Source organism: Gallus gallus, chromosome 22 (assembly GCF_016699485.2).
Source record: "Gallus gallus isolate bGalGal1 chromosome 22, bGalGal1.mat.broiler.GRCg7b, whole genome shotgun sequence".
NCBI classification, from domain to species: Eukaryota; Metazoa; Chordata; class Aves; order Galliformes; family Phasianidae; genus Gallus; species Gallus gallus.
This window is the reverse complement of record NC_052553.1, coordinates 4,499,348-4,519,915: the sequence shown is the minus strand read 5'-3', so window position 1 is coordinate 4,519,915 and position 20,568 is coordinate 4,499,348. Positions and strand designations below refer to the sequence as shown.

Sequence of the window (20,568 nt, the reverse complement as noted above, 5' to 3'; positions counted from 1 at the left end):
CCCATACAACCCCCCCCCCTCCATACGTACCCCCCATCCCGAGGACGTTCCCCCCCTACCCCCCCAACCCACCCCCCACCCGACCCCCACCCCCCACCGAGGTCCCCAAACGTTGTGCAACCCCCCCCCTCCCCACTCGCACCCCCCTCAGGACTCCCCCAAAACACGCGTGGGGTGGGGGGGAACTCCCCCAATCCCCCCCCTATCCACGGGGGGGACCCCCCTGAGCCCACCCGACGCTACACGGGGGGGGGGGGGACGGGGACGGACATACGGTGACATTAAACTCCACCCCCGTGGGCGGGGCCGTGGGAACGGGGCCCACGCTGGGGGGGGAGCGCGAGTGGGCGGCGGGCGGCGTTGCCATGGCGACCGTGGGCGGCCACGGGGCTGCGGCTGTGCGCTGTCACCGGGGGACGGGGAGCGGGTGGGGAGGGGTCCCCCGGGCCCCACGGGATACCGATGTCCCCAGTGGGCACCGCGGGACGCTGCTGCCCCACGGGGCTGAAGGGGTGCAGCCTTCGAGCGGGGCTGCAGACAGCGCGCGTGTCCCCGTGCGTGGCAGTGCCCCTATGGGTGGTGGTGTCCCTACGGGTTGTGGTGTCCCCGTGGGTTGTGGCAGCGTCCCTATAGGCAGCAGCGCCCCTGTGGGTGGCAGCGCCCCGCGGGCAGTGTGGTGGCAGCCTCCCCATGACCAGCCACGGCCCCACAAGTGGTGGTGTCCCCACCAGGAGCAGCGTCCCCCTGGGCGTCAGTGTCCCCCTGGGCGTCACCGTCCCCGTGGCCATCAGTGTCCCCACACGTGGCAGTCCCCACCAGTGTCCCCGAATCACTCGCACTCCCTGTGCTGGGAGCAAGGATTTATTGCAGCCGGGGGCGGCGGGGCGCTGCATCCCCCAGCCCAGGCTGTGCGCCCAGGCAGTCCCCGCTGCCCCCACCGGGGGGTTGGGGACAGGTGGGGACCCCGGGCAGGGCGCAGCGTGGATGCAGCGCTGAGGGCACAGCCGCCCGGGGCCGGGCTGGGGTGGGGAGGGGCCGTGCACCCGCAGAAGCAAAAACCAGAAATATCCTCAACCACCAAAAATAATAATTATGTCACCCAACGAGCTCTGTCTATTCCTGAAAAACAACGGAGCCGTCGCCAGCGCGAGGCGAGGCGAGGAGAAGGGTCCCAGCGCCGGGTTGCCTTGGTGACGGGGATGGAACGCCGCATCCGTGCTGCGCCGATGCCGGGGGTGGGTGCCGGGGGTCCCACGCCGGGTTTGGGGTCCTCCCCTCCCCACACTGCCGCTCAGCCGCTTTTCGCCGGGGTCAAAACTGCACGGCGCCGGGGGAGATGTTGAACATGGAAGGGTCGAACTTCTGGCCACGGAACGGGGAGCCCTCGGTGTCCCAGCCCTTCTTCAGCATCTCGTGCACCTTCTGCAAAGAGGAGCAGGGCCCGCCGTGATGGGGCCGCCCCACACCCGCCCCGCTCCGTGCTGCCCCACGGGACGCAGCACCAATGCTCTGCCCTCGCGTGTGGGGACACGGAGGACCCCCAGCAGGGACAGGACGAGCTGCACTCCTGGCCTGGTGGCACCTACCAGCTCGTGGCTCTGCGGTTTGCCCTGCAGCTTCTGGTGGTAGTCGAAGGTGAGGCGGTCAAGCACAGCGTGCTCCTCCTCGTCCACCGTGGCCATGGAGCGCTCCTTGTTGATCTTGTCGATGTCGATCTGCTCCTCGCCCTCCAGGACGGCGTTCCACCAGTACTCGTCCCCCTTGTTCAGGTTGATCTGGGGACGACAGGTGGCTCAGGGAGCCCACATCCCACCGTGGGGACGCATCACCCCGAGCCCATCCAGCACCCCGAGCCCATGTGCCACCACGGGGACGCGTCACCAGGCCAGGCCAAGGGACACAGCCGTAACCGCGGCCCATGCAGACACCGGGACGTCACTGCTGCAGCCACATTGCCACCAGCCCTGGAGGGGCAGCCCAAGGGAAGGGGACGTCCCATTGCCCCCAGGCCACCAGCCCGCATCCCTGCTGCCGTGGGGCTGCTGTGGGCTTCCCCTTCCACTGTAACTGAGCAACAACGCCGGCAGTGAGGGGGATTTATGGCACCGGCCGGCATCTCTGCAAAGCCATCCATAAAGGCAGGCAAAGCGGTGCGAGCGCAGCTCTCCAGAAGCTCCGGAGGGAAAAACGGGGGCAGCCATGAAAGTTTGGGAGCCGGGATTGGTGCAGGAGGGGGCGGCTGGGCTCAGTCCTCCTGGGAGAGCAGTGCTGGCACAACACTGCAGCGTGCCGAAGGCGGTGGTTTCCAGCCTGACAGCAGAACGCCTTCCATCGGGCCAAAGCCTGGGTGCTCACCCAGCAGTGAGCACGAGGAACACACAGCCATGGGGTGCGTGGCCGCAGGGCCCCATAGCGGGCGCACAGCCCACGCAGGGGATGCTGGGCATCAGCCCCCTCCCCATCCCACCACTCCTATTGCGGGGCTGGCAGTGGGTGGGAAGAGCCCTGCAGAGCTGCAGCCCACGGCCCCTCTCCTCCTCCCGCCCCACGCGCAGCCCTCGCTTTATTTACCACGTCCCGCTCCCACCCTGCTGGGAAGGCAGAATTATTCATTTCCTCGGCAGCTTTTCTGCGCCGTGCATCATCGCCACACTGAGAGCTTTGCAAACAATCATTAATTAACCTCTGCGGCCCACCTTGCGCGTGCGGGGGAGTTTGCTCTTCCCCCGGCTTCCAGGAGGAGAGAAATGAAAGTGGGACTCTCCGAGGCTGCAATCCCACTTTCTAACAGAAGCCTCCAAGCGCCTGCAGGGCTGCAGAGCTCCAGGTGTGGGTTTGGGGTCTGGGGTCGGTTCCTTGGACGCAGCGCTGCACCGGCCGTGCCGTGCCCTGGGAGGTGGCCACAGAAGGTGGCTGCACGCCGGGAACCCCGTGGGGCTCTGCTAAGGGAACGGGGCTTCACCACAAGGACAAATAAATCTTGACCTGATTATGCTGCTCTCTGCGAAGGGAGCAGTGCTTTGCCCCAGCTCGGAGCTGCAGCGTGCTCAGAGCCTCCTGCAGGAAGGATCGGGTTCCGGATGCCTCGTGCTCGGGTTGCACACCTCTGCTTTGGGGCCAACGGATGCTGGAGCTGTGTGAAGCCAAGGGGCCGGGGCAGGACGGGCGGAGGGGAGACCTGTGTGCTGCAGTGGCACAGATGTGGCACTGCGTCATCTCCCATGTCCCCATGTCCCATGAGGAGGGGCACAGTCCTTCGCCGCCGGTGTTGCGCTTTGCCACAGCGCCGGGTTCCCTCCCGAATCCCGAATGTCGCATCGGATCTGGAGGGATGCTGCCAAGGGATGGAAGTAGGACTTGGAAAAGCCATCTCTCACCACCTGCTTCCCTTCCGACACGGCAGCAGTGTCCCTGGGAGCCAGCGGGGGACAGGAGCTGCTGAGGGGGCACCGGGGAACGCTTCCAATGGCGCAGGGAGGTCGGGAAGCGCCGCAGATTGTTATTAACTCGGCCTCCCGGCTCAGGAGACGACAGGCAAAGGCTGCAAGAGCTGCTCAAGAAGGGCTGGGTGACAAAAGCCCGAGCGTGGATAACAAATGTTGGAGAGAAGGAGAGAAAGAGAGGCAACGGGGGGAAAAAATCCTCAACAACGAAAATAATCCCAAAACGTGTTGCGCACAACACCCAGTGGAGACTTCTAAAAACGGCTCCCGCGAATCTATTTTCATCTCTCTTTTGACAAGTGAGCAGGCGTGACAGCGAGGGGAGAGCACGGGGATTACGGCCGGGGCCGCGGTGCCGGGCAGAGCAGGCAGCTCCAAAGCCACGGCCCATGGGCTTCTGCCTCGGTCTGGGTGCCACAGGAGCCACAAACATAGCGAAGGACACGAAGAGAAATGTGCTGAGAGCTCGGCCAGCTCTGGGAGTGAAGGGAACGGAGAGGCACCTTCCAGGCAGCGTTGTGCCCCCGCCTCACGGGAGGCTGCTGCCCCTGCATCCCCAGCAGGCAGCTCACGTGCCCTGCAGGAAGGTGCTCACGGCCACCGTGGGGCTGTGGCCACACAGCCTGCAGAGCACACCACGCTGTGCTCAGGACAAGCCCGGCGCAGTCCCCTCCCAGCAGCTGAACCACCAAATGGCTGTGTGCCTCCTGATGAATGAACGGGAAGGAGCCGCCCAACACTTTCGGCTACTCTGCGCACGGGAAAAGGAGACACTCTCGGGTTGAATTACTCACTCTGCTCCAGTTACCTTACAATTCTTCCAGAGAAATTTCATCCCACCGTCAATATGTTGGCAGCCAGCTGGAGATCCTCACAACCCTGCGCCCGTGCTAATTTGAGGCTCTTGCCTCCAGCTCAGGTTGGAGATGAGGGGACCGCCCTCACGGTCACTGCAGAAAGCCCCGAGTCTTGTTCCACCCACGCTGCTCCCGTCCTCCTCTGGCTGTGTAACACACTGCTGATCTCAGGAACACGCACAGGGAATGCCAGCTGCCCATACGCAGCCCTGTGTGGGGTTCAGCTCCTCTTGAATGGCATTGCTTCCAAGGATTGTGCACATGCCCAAATCGGCCGGTTTTCAAAAGTTTCATGTTTGAAAAATGTCGATGAATGATCCCATTGTCTCCTTTTAAACATCCTTCAGATGGCCGAATGATTTGGAGATACTCTTCTCTCCCATAGGGCCCTTCTGGCAGCAGGTCTCTCACCCCAGGGTACATCTTCAAGGCCAGGTTGGATGGGGCCCTGGGCCACCTGGTGTAGTACCAGCTCTGGAGGTTGGCAGCCCTGCCCGTGGCAGGGGGTTGGAACTTGATGATTCATGGGGTCCCTCTCAACCCAAGCCATTCTATGATTCTGTGATCACAGATTCTTGCCCGAGCAGGATTTCGATGCGTTTCCGTCGGCACTTCTGCACCCAGTGGGATGCACACAGTGGGATTCCCACTCAAACATCACGGTGCCTTTGGGTGCCCATCAACTGCCCTGCTCATGACACAGGGCACAAGGTGAGCGTGCTGCCCCGAAAGGAACCTCTGCAGCCGCAGAGCCCCGGCCCTGAGCACTCTCCTGGGGCTGGCAACAGCCCCAAGGAGCTCCTGAGAACATCTGTGGCTGAAAGGAGAGGGCAGAAGGGCAGCGGGTGGCAGAGCTGCACTCCCAGCACAGCCCTGGCCCCAAAGCTCACGCAGGAGTTGGGCAGCCAGAGGATGCAGAAGATGCTGGAGGAATCAGACTGATGAGCAGCAATGCAATGCCCAGGACAGCCTCAGTTGTGGAAACAGTCCAGGAGCATCACCCCTCTGCCTTCACTGCTAGAGCACGCCAGAGACACCTACAGCCAGCAGTAATTCACCGTGGGGCAGCAGATCCAATAATGAGCTGCTGCCCCCAAACCACCTCGATGAGGAAGACATGCAGAAGGCAAACAGAAGCAGCTGCACTGACTGCTTCCAACAGGACCAGCAGCGTGTCAGAACCCCGGGGCAACACAGAAACAAGCAGTGGGGTTTCCCCTTGCCTGGCACACATGAGCTGCACGTTCTACAGGGACAGCCAGGGAAAGGCAGCGTGGGACGCAGCCAGCTCTGGCTCAAGCCTCCAGCTGCTCCCATTTTCCAGGCCAAGCACCGGGGAGCTGCAAGGCGAGGCAAGGAGAGGGCAGCCCTTACCAAAACACACTTCCCTGGCTCCAGGCTCCAGAGGGAACTCTCCGTGTTGATCTTGTGTGTGAGCTTCCCCTCCATGAGCACGCGCTGGCTGCTCCCCTCCAGCACCGCCACGCGAATTGTGCTGCTGCTGATATCCACAGACACCTGGGAAGGCAGAGAGAAAAGCATCAGCAAGGCTCCTGCCCCGTTTGCTGCTGCACTGCTCGGGGCATGGGGTCAAGAGCACTCGCTGGGGATGAGAGGGAGAGAAGAACCATCAGCCTGTACGGATGGAGGGTGGGAATCCCACTGCCGTCTCAGAGCAAACAGCTCTGAGGTGAAAGGAAACCTCCCCGGGGAGCAGCAGGCAGCACAGCCCTGCAGGGACTCTCACAGACGCTCCCCCGTGCCTCAGTTTCCCCTTATAGACAACTAGCTCAGAGGTTGGGTGCCTGCTTGCTGCATCCTGGCACTGAGTGGGGTATGGCTCTGCAGCTCCTGGGGCTGAGAGCTGCTCTGCCAGGCAGTCTGGAGCTTCTGAGCTAGGAGTGTGGTGCTAGCCCAGCCCCGGCACCAGCCTGAAGCTCTCCGGCTCTGTATGGCCCCCACGCCAGGGCACAGCCAGCACTGGGCTCCCTACATGCAAAGGGACGTCTGTGTGTCACCACTGGGGAAAGGGGACATGGCAGCTCTGTCCCCCCTGAAGCAGCCATACAGGGAACCCTGCTGCGACCCGCCACGAGGTGACACGGCCCCCCCAGGGACACGGTGGCAGGCTGTCACTTGGCTGTGCTGCACAGTGCTACCTTGGTCCCCAGAGAGCCCATCTGCTGCTGCCCTGCATGGGCAGGCTGCAAGGAGCAGGGCTGGGGGGGGAGACAGCTCGGGGCCCCCAGTGCTGCCGGCCCTCACCCGAGAGGAGGAGACTGCAGTGAGATTTGCCTGCATTCTCTCCCAGAGTTCCTCCAGATCTTCCTCCCGCTCTGCAGAGCTCATTTGAAATGTTATTACATTATCCATTACCTAGGAGATCTCCAGTGACTCACTAGCTCCACGCAGGCAAGATGCGGGCAGAGCCGCTCCAGGCAGCGACGGCACCGCGGCTGCAGCACCGGCGGCACCAGGCTGAGCCCCGAACCCGTGCGGTGTTGAGCGGCTGTCACGGCACAGACAGCCAGCAGTGTGCCAGCAGGCTCTCCCCTGGGGCGTGGATGTGACCGCTGCTGTGCTGCAGCTCCTCCAGGATGAGGAACGTCACCGCCACACGGATGGGACACGTGGACAACCAGGCTCTGCTCACTCCGGCTCCCCACCCCCCGTCACACACATGGGGTCACTGCCAGCGGGTCTGCTCCGAGCTCACCGAGGTGACCCCCGAGTCACCTTTTTGGGGGGTTTCCCTCAGAGGGCTGACGAAAGGGGTGCGATGCTGACAGCCCCGGGGAGATGCCCCAGGCACGGCTGTGGCACCACGTTGTGCCGCACAGCACAGCCCTGCGCCGGGGCTGCGCACCGCAGTGGCTCCCGCACACTGAAACACCCCCACCCGCCCCTGCCAACACAGCGAGCACACACAAAGCTGGGAGCCAATCTTGCTCATCTCCTGCGAGCCAGGCAGCAGAGAGGCTGCTGGCGTGATCTCTATTTCAGGGCTGGGAAGCGCGGCTCCGCAGGCCCCTGCTGCGCCTCTAAGTGGATCGGGGAGGTGGGGAACGGAACACAAGGTGCTCCCACCCACCCCTTCTCCCCTTCCTGCCCCACGGCCACTCCGCAGAGCTCCATACAAGGAAACCTCCAGCTTACCCGAGTGAGAAGGTGCCATAGCAACAGCCTGAATCCAAAAAGTGTCAGGAGTGCCATTCTGAGCGGCGTTAGAGCCGGGCACGCTCGGAGCCCAGGGACCAGACGGGGGAGATTTTTAATCTCGCCTTGGCAGACAGAAGCCAAAAAACTGATAATTTTTTTTACAAGGCGAAACTGCGTGGTGAATGCAGGGAACGCTTCTGTTCTGCAGGAACCCATCAATAACGTGCCCCAAGCCCATCCAGCTTGAAAATTGCTTTGAACCGCCCTGCTCTGGCCTGTGACCCAGCCAGTCTGCCTGTCCCCTCCGGCTGGAGAGACACAGAGAACAGCTCTGAAATGAAAACCTGCCTGCAAGGCGCTGAGGAGAGCACTGGGGGAAGGCGAGGCCTGAGCAGGACATGCACTGCCAGGACAAGGAAAGCCAAACGTTGGAGCCGTCGGTGCAGAACTAAACAGGGCGCCGTGGGGCTGCTCTGGGTTGGTGCACACCTGTGGGCACTTTGGGCTGCTGGCAGCAAATGCACCCCTAGCACAGCCTGCAGGGAGGCAGGAGGGGTCAGGAAAGCATGTCCTGTCCCACCTGCACCTGCAAGGCCCCCACAGCTCTGGGTGCCAAAGGATGGGGTGTGTCGCTGGGATCTCTGCATGGGCGCAACTCCCCAGAGTGTCCCCAGGCATCATGAGTGCCATGCAATACAGAGGGGATGGAATATCTACCTGTCTGGACACCCCTAAGCCCTTCCAAGGAACAGCCTGGCTTTGCTTTAGACACCCAATGGGAATGATGCATCTCACAGTCCCCCTGCTGTCCCCATGGCAGCCATCACCCCTCCAGCCCGGGCTGCTGCTGCCAATTACGCTCCATTGGCATGCCAAGGAGCTGTGTAGGCTGCAGCCAGCAAGCAAACCCAAGCATGCTCATTTCAGCTGTCCTGGAAGCAGCAGAGGAGAACGGGAGGTGGGGGAGCACCGACTTCCCAAATGGAAAAATACAGCAAGAGCTGCGGGCTGGGAGCACTGGGGAAAGCTAGGAGAGGTCAAACCCCTGGGGGCACTCCCAGCCCTGTGTGCGCACCTTGAGCTACTCCCCATCCCAGCAAGCAAAGACAGGGGGAAGAGGGACAGGAGAGGTGCTGAAGGACACCCAGTGTGGCCACGCGCCACGCAGACAGCTCTGAGATTGGCTCTCAGAAATAGGGTTCGGATTTTGGGTGGTCCTGTGTGGAGCCAGGGCTTGGACTCTGTGATCCCTGCGGATCCCTCCCTGCTCCCAGCACAGCTTCCCAGGACAGCCGGGCACCCCAAGGGGAAGGGAGACGCCGGAAGCCAAATTATTAATGCTGCTTCACCTGTTTGCCTTTCACAATGTGCTTGGGCACGGGCACTTTAATCTCCAGGTCGCTGTAGTCTTGGGACCAGGCGTAGTTCTCCCGCACTGCCCCGTTGTAGCTGTCGGGGTTCGTCTGGAACTGCTCCTGTCCCCTGGGGAGAGAAGAACAAGCGAGGGGCTGAGCATGGGGCAGCATGGGGTGAGCAGAGAGGGTGGGAGCAGGAAGGGAGCACAGCCTGCACACCGGCACCCTGCGGTGCTTCAGACTGTGGGGTGCACCCAGGGAAAGGAAAAGGATCGGGTTGGCTCCCCAGCACCCCTCAGCTTGCATCCAGTGAGGATGGCGATGGGACGGGCAGAGACATGGATGTCTCTTGGGCTGCCCGAAGGGTGCAGGGCTCCAGGGATGGATGTGGAGGGATTTGGGGGGATCAGAAAAGCAATCAGCAACACACGTCCAAATAGCCGAGACGTCTCCAGCCAAGACATTCCCACCAGCCTCATGTCCCTTTACACCACTGCTGGGCTGAGCACCGCTGAAAGGCTTGGAAATAAAACCGAACCCTTTCCAAAGCCGGCTGTGGAGCCACCAAAAAGCAGAGCTGCTCTTCATACACACCCAACCCTCGGCCTGGGGCTGTGGGGCTTTACGTAAGGGTGCAGGGGCTATGCAGCCCCAGGGACTGCGTCCCAACACCCCCACAGTGAGGGGCGCGCAGCGGCGGCAGGCGGGGGTGGCTTCCAGCCCCGAGCATTACGTAAGATCCACAGGGTTTAATTAAATTAGGCTCGGGAAGGCTCTGTGTGCACACACGCGCCCGCACACCTCTTTTTTTTGGGTCTCTTTGGGGACGGCTTTGGGGCGAGTGCTGGGATGCCGCTGGCCCTACGGGAGCTGCGGTGGGTTTGCAGCGTGGCTGCAGCTCCTGGTGCTGCTGGCACTGGCTGAGCAATGTCACAGTGTCGGGGGGGTCCCTGCAAGCACTTCTTTCTTTTCTCTCTCTCTCTCTTTTTTTTTTTTCTTGGGAATTTTGGCCTTGCTTGGCGTTCACCCATTGGGTGCCAATTGCCATGGAAACGGGGTTGGCATGGCAGCACCGAAGCGGCGCTCGCGCTGGTTGGCTCCAGATGGTGGCTTCCAAACCGCCCCCGGACTGCGGGAGCCGGAGGGGCAGCGAGATCTGGGCACAGGCGTGGGGCGCCCCGGCTCCCGGGGTGCCACCTTCTCACGAGGTGTCATCGGCTCACAGGATGCCACCACCCCCAGGGGGGGCAGAGGACACATAAAGGGCTGCAACGCAGAGGAACAGAGCTCTGCGTGCCCTGCTCTCTGCTCTCTGCTCTCTCCCTGTGGGGCTGTGAAGGGATGCAGAAACCCATCTGGGCTCCAAAACCAGCTTCTAGTGGTTCCCATCCTGCCCATCCTGCAGGACAAGGCGCTTCTGGATGTTTTCACCTTCCAGGCACTCTGCCAAGCACATGGCACCGTGGCACGCAGACACAAAGTGCTTTCGCAGCTGCCCTAGGAGGACTCAGTGCTATGGAGTTGTTTGCATGGGGAGACTGAGGCAGGGTTGCTCCATGCTGGATCCACCTCCTTGCTTTGCTCTCCCTCTGTCCCTTTTGCCCACGGAGCACTGCTGTGGCTCTGCTCTGCGCACATCCTCGGGAGCACACCACGCATTGGCTGGGCATCGGGGCTGAGGACAGGAGAGAAGGGTGAAAAAGCAGCAGCTTTAAAACCCGGGCTTTGGCACCACGTGCACTCGGCTGCCGGGTGGTGGGGATGGTGTGGGTGGGTCTGTGTGTTCTGTCTTGTTCTATTTTTGCTCGCCATGTGTCATTTTGGGGGAGGTGAAACCTTTAACAATGCGCCGTCAAGAAGCAGCCAATCTGTTTGGTGCTCCGAGGAGCTGCAGTGCGTGGCCACACCGTCCCCCGTGGCACAGAGGTCACCACGAGGGACCCATCCAGTGCCAAGCACAGCAGCACACCGGCCGGCCCCACCGTGTGCCTCCCATTTGCTCAGCATTGATCCATGCACACTCCTGAGTGCCAGCGCTCCGTGTTCTCTGTGTCCTGTCCTGCGGGGCCGGCGCAGCTGTCTGCTCTTAGTCAAGGTGAATTATTTAGGCAGCTTGAAGGAAAACGTGTCAGGGCGGTTAGGCAGTGCAGATGTGGAGGGGGGGGGGAGAAAACAGTGATGGTTGAAATGAGCGGGGCTGGCTGAGGATGAGGTGGGTGATGCAGGCATGGGGCCAGGCTAAGTTGCCCCACAAGCAGAAATGGAGGCTGAGCCCCTACCTGCTCCCACAGGAGGTGATGGCAACATCCCACCGAGTCCCACAAGCGCATCCCAATGGCAAAAGTAAGCCTGCCCTTTCCTCCCCCTCACAGAGCAGAGAAAGTAGAGGGGCACGGTGCTGCCCCAAGCCACCCTGCAGGGCACTAACACCCCAGCCCTGTGTTACCCGCTGCTGAGGCCCTGTGTGATGCACCATACCTCCCTCAAGCTCGAGAGGTAGCCGAGAATGGAAAGATCTCATTAAGTAATAATGAAGTTCTGAGCAAGGAGGGGAAGAGAAAATCAGGCACAAGGCACCCGAGTGCCTAACCCACATAAGCACGCAGCCTTGCAGGGAGCTGCGGCGTGCCGGCTGCCTGTCTGGCATTTATTGCAGCCATCAGCCCGGATTGAGGCGGGAGGAGTTCTGCAATACAGATTTCCAGAGGGAGAAGCGCCCACTCCTGCTCAGCAGCCAAGGGAAAACTGGGAGTCACCCCGAGCGCAGGAAGGGCTGAGCACCCTCTGCGGTGCCCATCCCGGGGCAGGAGGAAGAAGGGATGAGCTTTTACGATGAATTTGACGAGGTCCAAATGTGCGCTCTGCTCCCTGGAGCAACAGGTAGCTGGAAGTGTCAGCCCTGAGACAGCCGCATCCGCAAAGCTGCAGGGACGGTGCGCGTGGAAAATCCCAGGGTTGTGCTCTCTGCTGTTTTTGCAAGCAAGCCGAGAAGGAGCCTCCCCCCACCTCCAGATTTAACGTTTTTTCAGCACCAAAACATCGGGCATGTGGCGTTCGGTCTCTCTGGGTTTTGCTCCACTTAATTGGGTCTCCGGCAAAGCGCTGAGCCGGCTGAGTACCAGCCTGCTGCTGTCAGCTCCGCGCAGTAAACAAGCACTGCGATGCAGCCGCTGTCAGCACAGGGCTTCTGCGGGCTGTGGCCATAGGGCTGTGCGTGGGGGTTGGTGGGGAGAAGCCCACAGCCATGTAGGATGGTGAGAAGAACCCCAAATGCAGGCGGGATTGTGGGGGGATCCCCAAATCCAGGTGGGAGGCTGCCTTTCCTCACCAAGACGTATAGAAGTGCTACAAGCCCATAACAATCCCGAGCCATGGGGCTGCAAGGTGCTTCTCCAAATGGGGCTGGAGCTGGCAGGGCTCACTGAGCACACCAGAGACACGCCATGCTATGAGAGGTGCCTAACACCATTCCCTTCACCCCCAAAATGATGGTCCCCACAAGCCAGGACGGCTCTGAGGGCACTTTCACCCCAGTACCACACTGTTAGGGCGCAGAGAGGTGCCCAGCATCCCCAAGCAATGCCTCTGCCACTTGACCCTACAGCTACACCCCAAACCCGCACCACCTACCGCATCCAAAAACCCAGTTCCAACGCTCCCCAGGTTCCCCATGCGCGGCAGCGGGCGCGTGGCTCTGCTCCTGCTGCAGCCTGCAGCGAGGGGCTCGCTCCTTTCCACGCTCGTGCTCTTCGGGGGAGCTTTTAGCCCTCACTTTTGGTTTCCCAGTTATTTATGGAGCCATTCAATAGAGCCAACTCGCTGCCATTAGGGTGGTTGAAATGCCACTGCCAGCTCACGGGAGAGCTTTGGAGTCGTCACCAGAGGGCTAAATTTCACTACTGCTGGGAAATTTAGGTCAAGGACAGCAGGACGCGCTACTGGTAGGCAAAGTCCCCTCGGATCCTCACTGCTGGCACAGAGCTTACACAGCCTTGGGTTGGAGAGCTCTCCAAGGGACCGCTGCACCAACACAGCACGTCAGGTTCAATTCCAGCTCCTGGAAGAGGGGACCTGGCCGAGCAGAGCTCCATGGCCCCACAGCCGGCAGCGCCTCGGGTCCGTTCCCGGAGGACAACGCGGTGCTAAAGCAAGCAAACAGAGTTTTCTTTTTTAAATAAGAATCAGGCACACGCTGTCCCCCGGCCTCCAGCCCTGGGATTTTCTGCTTGTTAAGAGAAAAATTTATAGGTTTTAATTTAGTTATTTTTGGTGCAGGGACCTAATTTTGGAGCTCAGTACCTTGGTAGGGCAACCAAAGCCCTGAGCGATCGGGTGCGTGACAGGGGAGCTGAAACGGCGCTGCTGATCTCAGCAAGCATAGGGCTCCAGTTCCCCATTACAGCATTGGAAAATTGGGCCCCAGTTGCACCCTCAGCAGCTGTGAGGGGCTCACTGTGGACACAGGAATGGGGCTGGGGGCACCTCGCCTCAAGATCAGCCCTTCAAAATGATGTTCTTCCGCGAGCTGAGCTCCCACTGCTGCAGGAGAGGATTGAAATAATTCAGCCCCCTATGTGGAGCCACAGCCTCTGTGCTCTGCAGGGAGGGCTCAGCTCACAGAGAAGCTTCCCCGGGACAGCCCAGAAGTGAAGCAATAGGGTAGGAAGGGCAGAATACACGGAGCACCAACAAGCGAGGACCAGGAGTACAAAGATGCTCAAATGAGGTGGGGTGAAGCAAATGAGGACTCTTAGCTTGAAAAAGGAGCTGAAGGGGAGCAGGACGAGCAGCATGACTGCAAGCATCCAGGGATAGGGATGTGGAAGCTGCAGTGAGGTTTGCGAGGGCTGAGTTTCAAGGAAGAAAATAAATCCACCATGAGAAATACCACTCCAAGTGCTCACCCTGGCACACAGAGCTGTGGGGACAAAGCCTGCTGGGGTTAAGAGCCAATGAAGCATCACAGTGCTTGTTTGGTTCTGCTCCCCTGGCCAGCACCAGGGCTGGAGGCTGGACCTGGGACCAGATGGACATCCCAGGGGCTGCCGGCATCCCCCACTCAAACAAAGATGTCCTCAGTGCCAGCACCTGCCCTGTCCCTTCTCCATGGCCCCACAACCTGGAGCGGCAAAATCCCCCTGCCCAGCACCCTGAGGAGAACGAATGCATGTAGAAAACACATCCTGCGGGCACCGTGGAATGAAAAGAATCCACCTGGGCTTTGGGTAAAGCCAAGCAGTTGCTGAGCTAAATGGGATCCATGCATTTTTCCCAGAGTGCAGGGCTGCAGCCATCAAGCAGTGCTGCGGGGGACCGAGGAAAGGTTCTGCACTGGAGGGCAGTGGGCACAGCCCCAAACTGCCCGAGCCTCAGGGAGCGCTGGGATGCCACTCTCAGACATTGGGTTTGGGTGGTCAGAGTGGAGCGAAGGGTTGGACTTGATGGCCTCTGTGGGTCCTTTGCAGCTTGAGATGCTCTGTGTTGTAAGCAGCTCAGGAGAGCAGGAGCCTCAGCAGGAGGATGGATGCGTCTTGGTGCAGTTTTGCTGGCAGAAGGCAGGGCCTTCTCTTGCCCAGGGCACAGGAAAAAACTCTGCAGGTCCTGGCCCAAAGGGATAGCGATAGAGGTCTCAAACACCTTCACCCCTTGCCTGCTTACAGCAGCTTTGTGCTTTCTGCCTGCTCACCACCTTTCTGAGGACACTTCAGCATCCTTCCACCCTTCTCAGAGATCCTTCTCTGCGAGAACTCCCTTATCTGACAATAAAACTCCACCCGCTCTCTGCAGGTCCTTCTCCTGCCTCCCCAAACAGCGCAGGGCTGCCAGCCCTGAGCACACATGGCCACAGCACCAAGGAGGCACAATGAGGGGACAGGGAGCTGCCACAGCCTCACACCAGGCAGCAAGCAGTGAGTGGCCACAGGACAGGAGAACGCAGCCCGGGTTAGGGCTGGGAGCAAGCAGCGAGCATTAGGATGGCAGGAAGCAGAACGCCGAGGCCAGGCTGTGCAGTGCCACACGTGGGCTGCTGGGCTCTATTTTAAATGCTGCGTGGCAAATGTATGCAGGCTGGGTTCCAAGCTAGGGGAAGGGGAGGGCGCTGGGCGGCGGAGGTGTGCTGAGCTCGGAGCCGAGCTCAGGCTGTGGGGGACAAGCAGGATCTGTGCCTTTGGGAGCTGCGCCATCAACCCCAGAAACGAGCCGGGGAGGGCAGGAACACACATGGTCCTCAGTGGAGCCGTGGCACAGCCCCACAGCAAAGGGGAGCCACATCACACCATTTACGGGTGGGGAACAGGGAGGGACCTGCCGAGGAACGAGCCAGCCATGTGCCTCACCCGTGGGCAAAGCTGAGCACGATTCAGGCTCGGTTTTGCTCTTCCTTTCCCCTGCAGCCCTATGAAAGCTGCTCCCATCCCAAGGCGCCCAGGAGCGCAGCGGGCTCTGATGGGAGCTGGCAGATCTGGGCTGGTACCTGCCCTACATTTCCACGGCAGCAAGGCTGACAGAATGAGTGAGTTTTTATATAGACTTTGGTGGCGGTGGTTTTCTTTACTGGTTGAGGAGGGGGGGGGGAAGGGAGAAGGAAAATATTTTCGTTTAATCTCTTTTTTGCATTCTTGCTGCTGGCAATGCATGTTATTCATGCGCCCCTCGTATCCAAGCTGGCGGCTCGGGGTTTTGCTCAGGAGGGGTTGTGCAGAATTAAGCAGCTGGTTCAATTATTAATAGCCTGTCAGGGGTGCCCTGGATGCCTGATGCCTTTCGGGGGGCTCCAGTGCCCCCCAGAGGCACACACACCAACTACAGCAGCAACCTGTTGCCCGCTCTGCCCTACTTGGATCCCGCAGCCATGCTGCCCCATTCCCTTCCCCGCCCAGGCTGAGAACATGCAGGGCACAGCTACGGCAGGGCAGAAGAGCTCTGTCGGCTCCGGCAGGGCTTTTTTTGGCTCGTTAATTCTGTGAGGTGTCAGACTGACGGCCCCAGGGACAATCTTTCCTTCACAGGACAACAGAACGTGGCTTTTCAGGTGATGTCATTTTTGGCTTCTGGCTTATTTCTACCCCACACAACACAGGCCAAGCTAACTGAGCTCAGCACAAGGCCTTCTCCTCATTACCACCTAATCAAGTTGCTGGGCACCTTCCCCTCTCACTCCATTCTTCTCTCTGTCCATCCCACCCCAGCTGCTCCAGGACCTGGGGCTGTCACGCATCAGTGCAGGACCAGAGAGCTTTGTGACACCTCACCCTGGCAGGGAAGGGAAGCGAGCTGGCAGCAGCTCTCAGACACACTGGGAGGACTTTGGAGCAAGGACGCTTTTGAAGCACAAGGCTGCTTAGCCCAGCTTGAAAGCCACTGAGTCTGGCGAAAGAGTACACAAAGCTCTGTGCAGTGTCTGATGTAGCTTCAAAGCTGGCTCTGCTTTGAGTTGAAGGCCGGGCCAGAGACCTCTGGAGCTCCCAAACTGTGCACACCCAATGCTGATGCTGGCCTTGCCACCTGCCCACACGGCTATTTAGTACGAGAATGACCTGCAGAGCACCCATCCGGCTCTGGGAGCTCCCACCGCACACATGTGGGGCACAGACCCCAAGTTTCCATGAGGAAAAGGCTGTGGGACAGCATCTGGATTTCCCAGAGCCGCTGCGGTCAGCCCCCAGGAACAGTTACCCCTGGTGTGCACAGCTCCAGCAACGCAGAGACATGATGATTCCCCTGCCCTCCGCACAGCCAGAAAACCCCAAACCCGCAGTGCAGAACACAGCTCTGCCTCCCACAGGAGATCACACAACCCCTCCTCCCCCTCACCCTGTCAGCCCCTGACAGTGGGGAGAGGAAAGCAGCACAAGGAGAAAGCCTTACGTGGGCAGCTCGGCAGGTGAAGGCTGCGCAGGGGCAGCTGCCCCTGGGGGCTCTGCTGGCACGGGGCTGGCTGCTGCCAGGGTTGCGGGTGAATCCTGTGGCCCTTCCGCACCCCCTGCATCCAGCGAGGGCTCAGGCTCCTCTGTTGTCTCCACCTCGACCTCATGGGCGGCCGGGGCCACTCTCACCCTCTCGGCAGACGCGGCAGCTTCCTCCTCCTCCTCCTTCTTGCGGAGCTTTGCCTCCAGCTCCCGGCGCCGCTTCTCGTCATCCTGCCGGGCCATCCGCTCAAAGACTTTGAACGCCTGCAAGGGAACAAAGCTGGCTGTCAAGGAGAGGAAAAGGAGCACGTGCTTGGGGCCCTTACTGCTGCCCCTCCAGCTGTGGATGTCACACAGCCCGCTCCCTACACCTACACTCGCCAGCACTCTCTCAGGAGAGACACCTGGCCGCAGGGCTTTGCTGTGTCTGGCGAGGGGCTGCTGGATCCTCAGCAGTGCCACCGGTTGGGACAAGCCGTGGGCGACCCCGCAGGGTGGCTGTGGGCTCCTTCAGCTGGCGCACGTGAAGAAGCAGAGCAACGGCACGTGGGGATCACAGCGTTTTGAGCCAGAACTGCCTGCTTTGGGCAGATAAAACGCACTTGGAGAGAGGAAATGCAGCTCTCCCCGTCCTGCAGCACGAGAGTTGCGTGCCCGGGCCCAGCCGCCCGCACCGGGCGGGAGGTGATGTTTCTCCGGGTGACACACGGGAGGACGTCGGAGCAAAGCTCTGCTGCCTCACCCCGATCTGGGGCTGCGCCCAAGGGACGCTCCGGGCCCCAACACCCACGGGAACGCGGCGACGGGCACTCAGCACCGGCACTGAGCGCGGCGAGCGGGGCCCGCGGGTACCTGCAGGGCCATGGCCTGCGCGGCGCCGGGCGGGAAGCCCAGGCGGTCACCGGGCCGCAGGAGGAGGCGGTAGAAATCGGTTTTGCGGTAGAGGAAGCCGAAGAGGACGCGTAGGAAGTCGTCCACGTTGCCAACGTGCTGCAGGATGCCGAGCAGCGCCTGGTCGTACATCTCGGTCAGCGCCTCCATGGCGGCCCCGGCCCGCTGCCACGGCAACCGCTCGCCCGCCCGCGCTTCCGGTCCGCACGTCGCGCCGCTTCCGGTCCGCCGCGCCGCGCGTCTGCGCCGGGAACTGCGCCGCGCTCAGTGGTTCCGGGGAACGCGGCTGCAGTCCGCGTCCGCACCTGCGGTGTGCGGGGCGGGGCGCTCCGGAGCACCGCGCCAGGATCCTGCTGGGGTTCAGGGGTTCATCCCGCTGGGTTTGGGAGTTCACGGGAGGAATTCTCCAAATCTAGAGGGTCTCCCAACCTGGGAGCGCTGAGGTGCTGCTGCAACCCCCCCACGCTGGGATTTCTGGAAGCCCAAAGCAGGCGGACATCTGTAAACCCTCCCCTATGCAGACCCCTCCCGTGCTGAAGACAGAGGGGTGGACCTCCCCAGAAATCGTAAAGTGTGTGTGGGGGGGCTGGGGAGCACACCCCCCATGCCTGTATTTGGGGGGGGGGGGGGGGGGGAAGGAAAACGTTCCATTCTCCTCCCCCTCTGCTTAAAATGAGACTGGGGACCACCTCCCTCCATCCCAACTCTGCCCATTTCCCCCCGCCTGAGCTCTCCCCTATCACACACCCTGGGCAGGGGTCCCCCCGCATCCCAACACCCTGTGCCTCCATTTCCCCACACTGGGAGGTGCAGGGAGCATTACTGCAGCCCCTGTGGCTCTGGGATGGCTGTGCACAGCAACGGGGGAGGGGGGGATCTCTGTATCTGAGTGCACATGGCTCAGCAGGATGCAACAGCCGGGCTGGAGGGCACCCCACAACACACTGACCCCTACTGAGGTCAGCGTGCCACTGCACACCAGGACCCAAACCCATAGGGGTCCTCACTCTACCCCACTCCCCCTACAGGAAAGAACAGCACTGCGGTGGTTTAACTCGTTTTATTTAGACTCATAAACGTAACTCTGCAGTCCGGTTGGACTGTGCACATGCGGCAAGACCCAGTAGAAACGCAGCAGTAAGTCAGGAGCATGATGGGGAAGGGGGGGGGCTGCGCCAGGCGAGCTGCCCGGGCCGCAGGCGGAATGTCAGGCGTTAAGACGCAGGGTTTACGAGAGCTGCCCGCAGTTGGAAATGGTGATCTGCTTGCTCGTCTTGCCGTCTTTGGAGCCGCAGCGCTCCATGGCCTCCACCACGTTCATCCCCTCCTTGACGCGGCCGAAGACGACGTGCTTGCCGTCCAACCTGCACAGAAGCGTGGGTCGCATCAGTGGGGCGCCGCCACCTCTCCGGGGTCACCGCAACGTGACGCCGTGCCCCCCCCCTCCCCACACTCACCACTCGGTCTTGGCAGTGCAGATGAAGAACTGGGAGCCGTTCGTGTTGGGGCCGGCGTTGGCCATGGACAGGATGCCGGGCCCCGTGTGCTTCAGGATGAAGTTCTCGTCGGCAAACTTCTCCCCGTAAATGGATTTGCCACCAGTGCCGTTGTGGCGCGTAAAGTCACCACCCTAAAAAAATACATATAGGTATGTGCTTCTGGTTATGGGATCGCTACGGCCACGTGGGTCACAACGCTGTGAGGCAGCAGAGTGAAGAGCAGAGCTGGGAGCCCCCCCAAACCCTCCTGGTGCTGCCACACACCTGACACATGAAGCCGGGGATGATCCGGTGGAAGCAGGAGCCCTTGTAGCCAAATCCCTTCTCGCCGGTGCTCAAAGCACGGAAGTTCTCTGCCGAGGAAAGGAAAAGGGGTGAGCACAGCCCAGCTGCAGGGGGAGCAGCCCCAGCACCCCGTACCCACCTGCTGTTATGGGCACCTTGTCAGCGAAGAGCTGCAAAGAGAGGCGCGGTGGTCAATGGGGGGCTGCGGTGCCGCTCACCCCCCCGGCAGCTCTGCGGCATCTGGAAACCGCACCGTCACGGGGGCGGCATCCCAAACAGCCCGGCTATGCGGCGGAGGGGGGGGGGGGGGGGGGGGAATGCCGGGCTGGCACCGACCCCGAGACCCAGAGCTGACCCCACGCTTGGATTCCTGACCCCAAAACCCAGATCTGAACCCAAACCCAACCACGGACCCCACAGCGACGCAGCACAACCTGAGCCCAACCCCAGACCCCAAAACACGAATCCCACCGTGATACCTCCACCGCGACCCCAAACCCCACCCCTGCACTGCACCCCCCCCTGCAGCACCCCAAACCCAACGCCCCGAACGCAGCTCTCACTGCAACAGCGCCACTAAACCCAAACCGCAGCTCCCCAAAACCCCAAATCCCAACACCGAACCCCCAAATCCCGACCCCTCCAACCGAAATCCCCCCGCGCCGCCCCAACCCAACCCAACCCCCCCCCCCCCCCCACCGCATCCCCCCCCCCCCAACGTGACCCCACCCCGCGCATCCCAACCCCACCCCCCCATGGATGGATGGTGGTTGGGGGGAGGGGGGGGGGGGGGGGGGTGCGGCGGCCCCGCTCACAAAATGGCGGCGGCGCGGTTTGCGGCGCGGCCCCGCAGCGCTGCCCCCCCCTCCCCCCCCGTCTCCCTCCTTTGTTCCCCGCGCGGCGCTCCCGCCCCGGCCCGGCCCCGAGGGGCGCCCCGGCCACGTGGAGCCGCCCCCACGCCGCCCATCTCCCCCCATCCGCCTCCTCCCACCCGAGCGCGGACCCGCGGCGCCCACCTCGAAGGTGACGCGGCCCAGGGGCTCGCCGTTGGCGGCGATGTCGAAGAACACGACGGGGTTGGCCATGGCGGCGCGGGCGACGGAGAGCGGCGATGGCGGCGGACAGCTCGGAGAGCGCGGCGCAGCGGAAAGACAGCACCCGCTCGACGC

The 20,568-nt window shown here is 61.7% G+C and overlaps 2 protein-coding genes across 6 annotated transcripts; both read right to left on the bottom strand.

The window, feature by feature from the left end:
- Window positions 1–1,067: 1,067 nt before the first annotated feature.
- On the bottom strand, window positions 1,068–17,819 carry NUDCD3 (NudC domain containing 3). Of its 4 annotated transcripts, XM_015297507.4 has the most exons (6): window positions 17,577–17,819; window positions 16,684–16,988; window positions 8,809–8,941; window positions 5,675–5,818; window positions 1,587–1,775; window positions 1,068–1,422 (listed from the first exon to the last, which is right to left on the bottom strand). In XM_015297507.4, exons 1-6 carry the CDS (start codon window positions 17,763–17,765, stop codon window positions 1,312–1,314), a joined length of 1,071 nt encoding a protein of 356 aa, XP_015152993.2. In that variant the 5' UTR covers window positions 17,766–17,819; the 3' UTR covers window positions 1,068–1,311. The 4 variants fall into 4 exon arrangements, 2 of the variants coding, with proteins under 2 accessions (XP_015152993.2, XP_046759407.1); XM_046903451.1 differs by lacking the exons at window positions 16,684–16,988; window positions 17,577–17,819 and having other exon boundaries at window positions 7,457–8,842; XR_006932017.1 differs by lacking the exons at window positions 1,068–1,422; window positions 5,675–5,818; window positions 8,809–8,941; window positions 16,684–16,988; window positions 17,577–17,819 and adding an exon at window positions 2,356–5,056 and having other exon boundaries at window positions 1,723–1,775.
- An 841-nt stretch (window positions 17,820–18,660) lies between these two features.
- On the bottom strand, window positions 18,661–20,546 carry PPIA (peptidylprolyl isomerase A). Of its 2 annotated transcripts, none has more exons than XM_046903390.1 (5): window positions 20,215–20,546; window positions 19,539–19,569; window positions 19,379–19,467; window positions 19,073–19,245; window positions 18,661–18,979 (listed from the first exon to the last, which is right to left on the bottom strand). In XM_046903390.1, exons 1-5 carry the CDS (start codon window positions 20,482–20,484, stop codon window positions 18,844–18,846), a joined length of 699 nt encoding a protein of 232 aa, XP_046759346.1. In that variant the 5' UTR covers window positions 20,485–20,546; the 3' UTR covers window positions 18,661–18,843. The 2 variants fall into 2 exon arrangements, with proteins under 2 accessions (XP_046759346.1, NP_001159798.1); NM_001166326.2 differs by having other exon boundaries at window positions 20,416–20,546.
- Window positions 20,547–20,568: the final 22 nt, after the last annotated feature.

What these genes read in the sequence shown, in the direction of transcription:
- NUDCD3 (XM_046903451.1), bottom strand. Translation starts at nt 8,149, where the DNA reads ATGGCACTCATGATGCCTGGGGACACTCTGGGGAGTTGCGCCCATGCA. An exon ending in TATGGCACCTTCTCACTCGG is followed by an intron (nt 5,819 to 7,456) that starts GTAAGCTGGAGG and finishes CTGCCTTCCCAG; the next exon opens with GTGTCTGTGGATATCAGCAG. An exon ending in AACCGCAGAGCCACGAGCTG is followed by an intron (nt 1,423 to 1,586) that starts GTAGGTGCCACC and finishes TCCTCTTTGCAG; the next exon opens with AAGGTGCACGAGATGCTGAA.
- PPIA (XM_046903390.1), bottom strand. Translation starts at nt 20,484, where the DNA reads ATGGCCAACCCCGTCGTGTTCTTCGACATCGCCGCCAACGGCGAGCCC. An exon ending in TCCCCGGCTTCATGTGTCAG is followed by an intron (nt 19,246 to 19,378) that starts GTGTGTGGCAGC and finishes GTATTTTTTTAG; the next exon opens with GGTGGTGACTTTACGCGCCA. An exon ending in TGCACTGCCAAGACCGAGTG is followed by an intron (nt 18,980 to 19,072) that starts GTGAGTGTGGGG and finishes GCTTCTGTGCAG; the next exon opens with GTTGGACGGCAAGCACGTCG.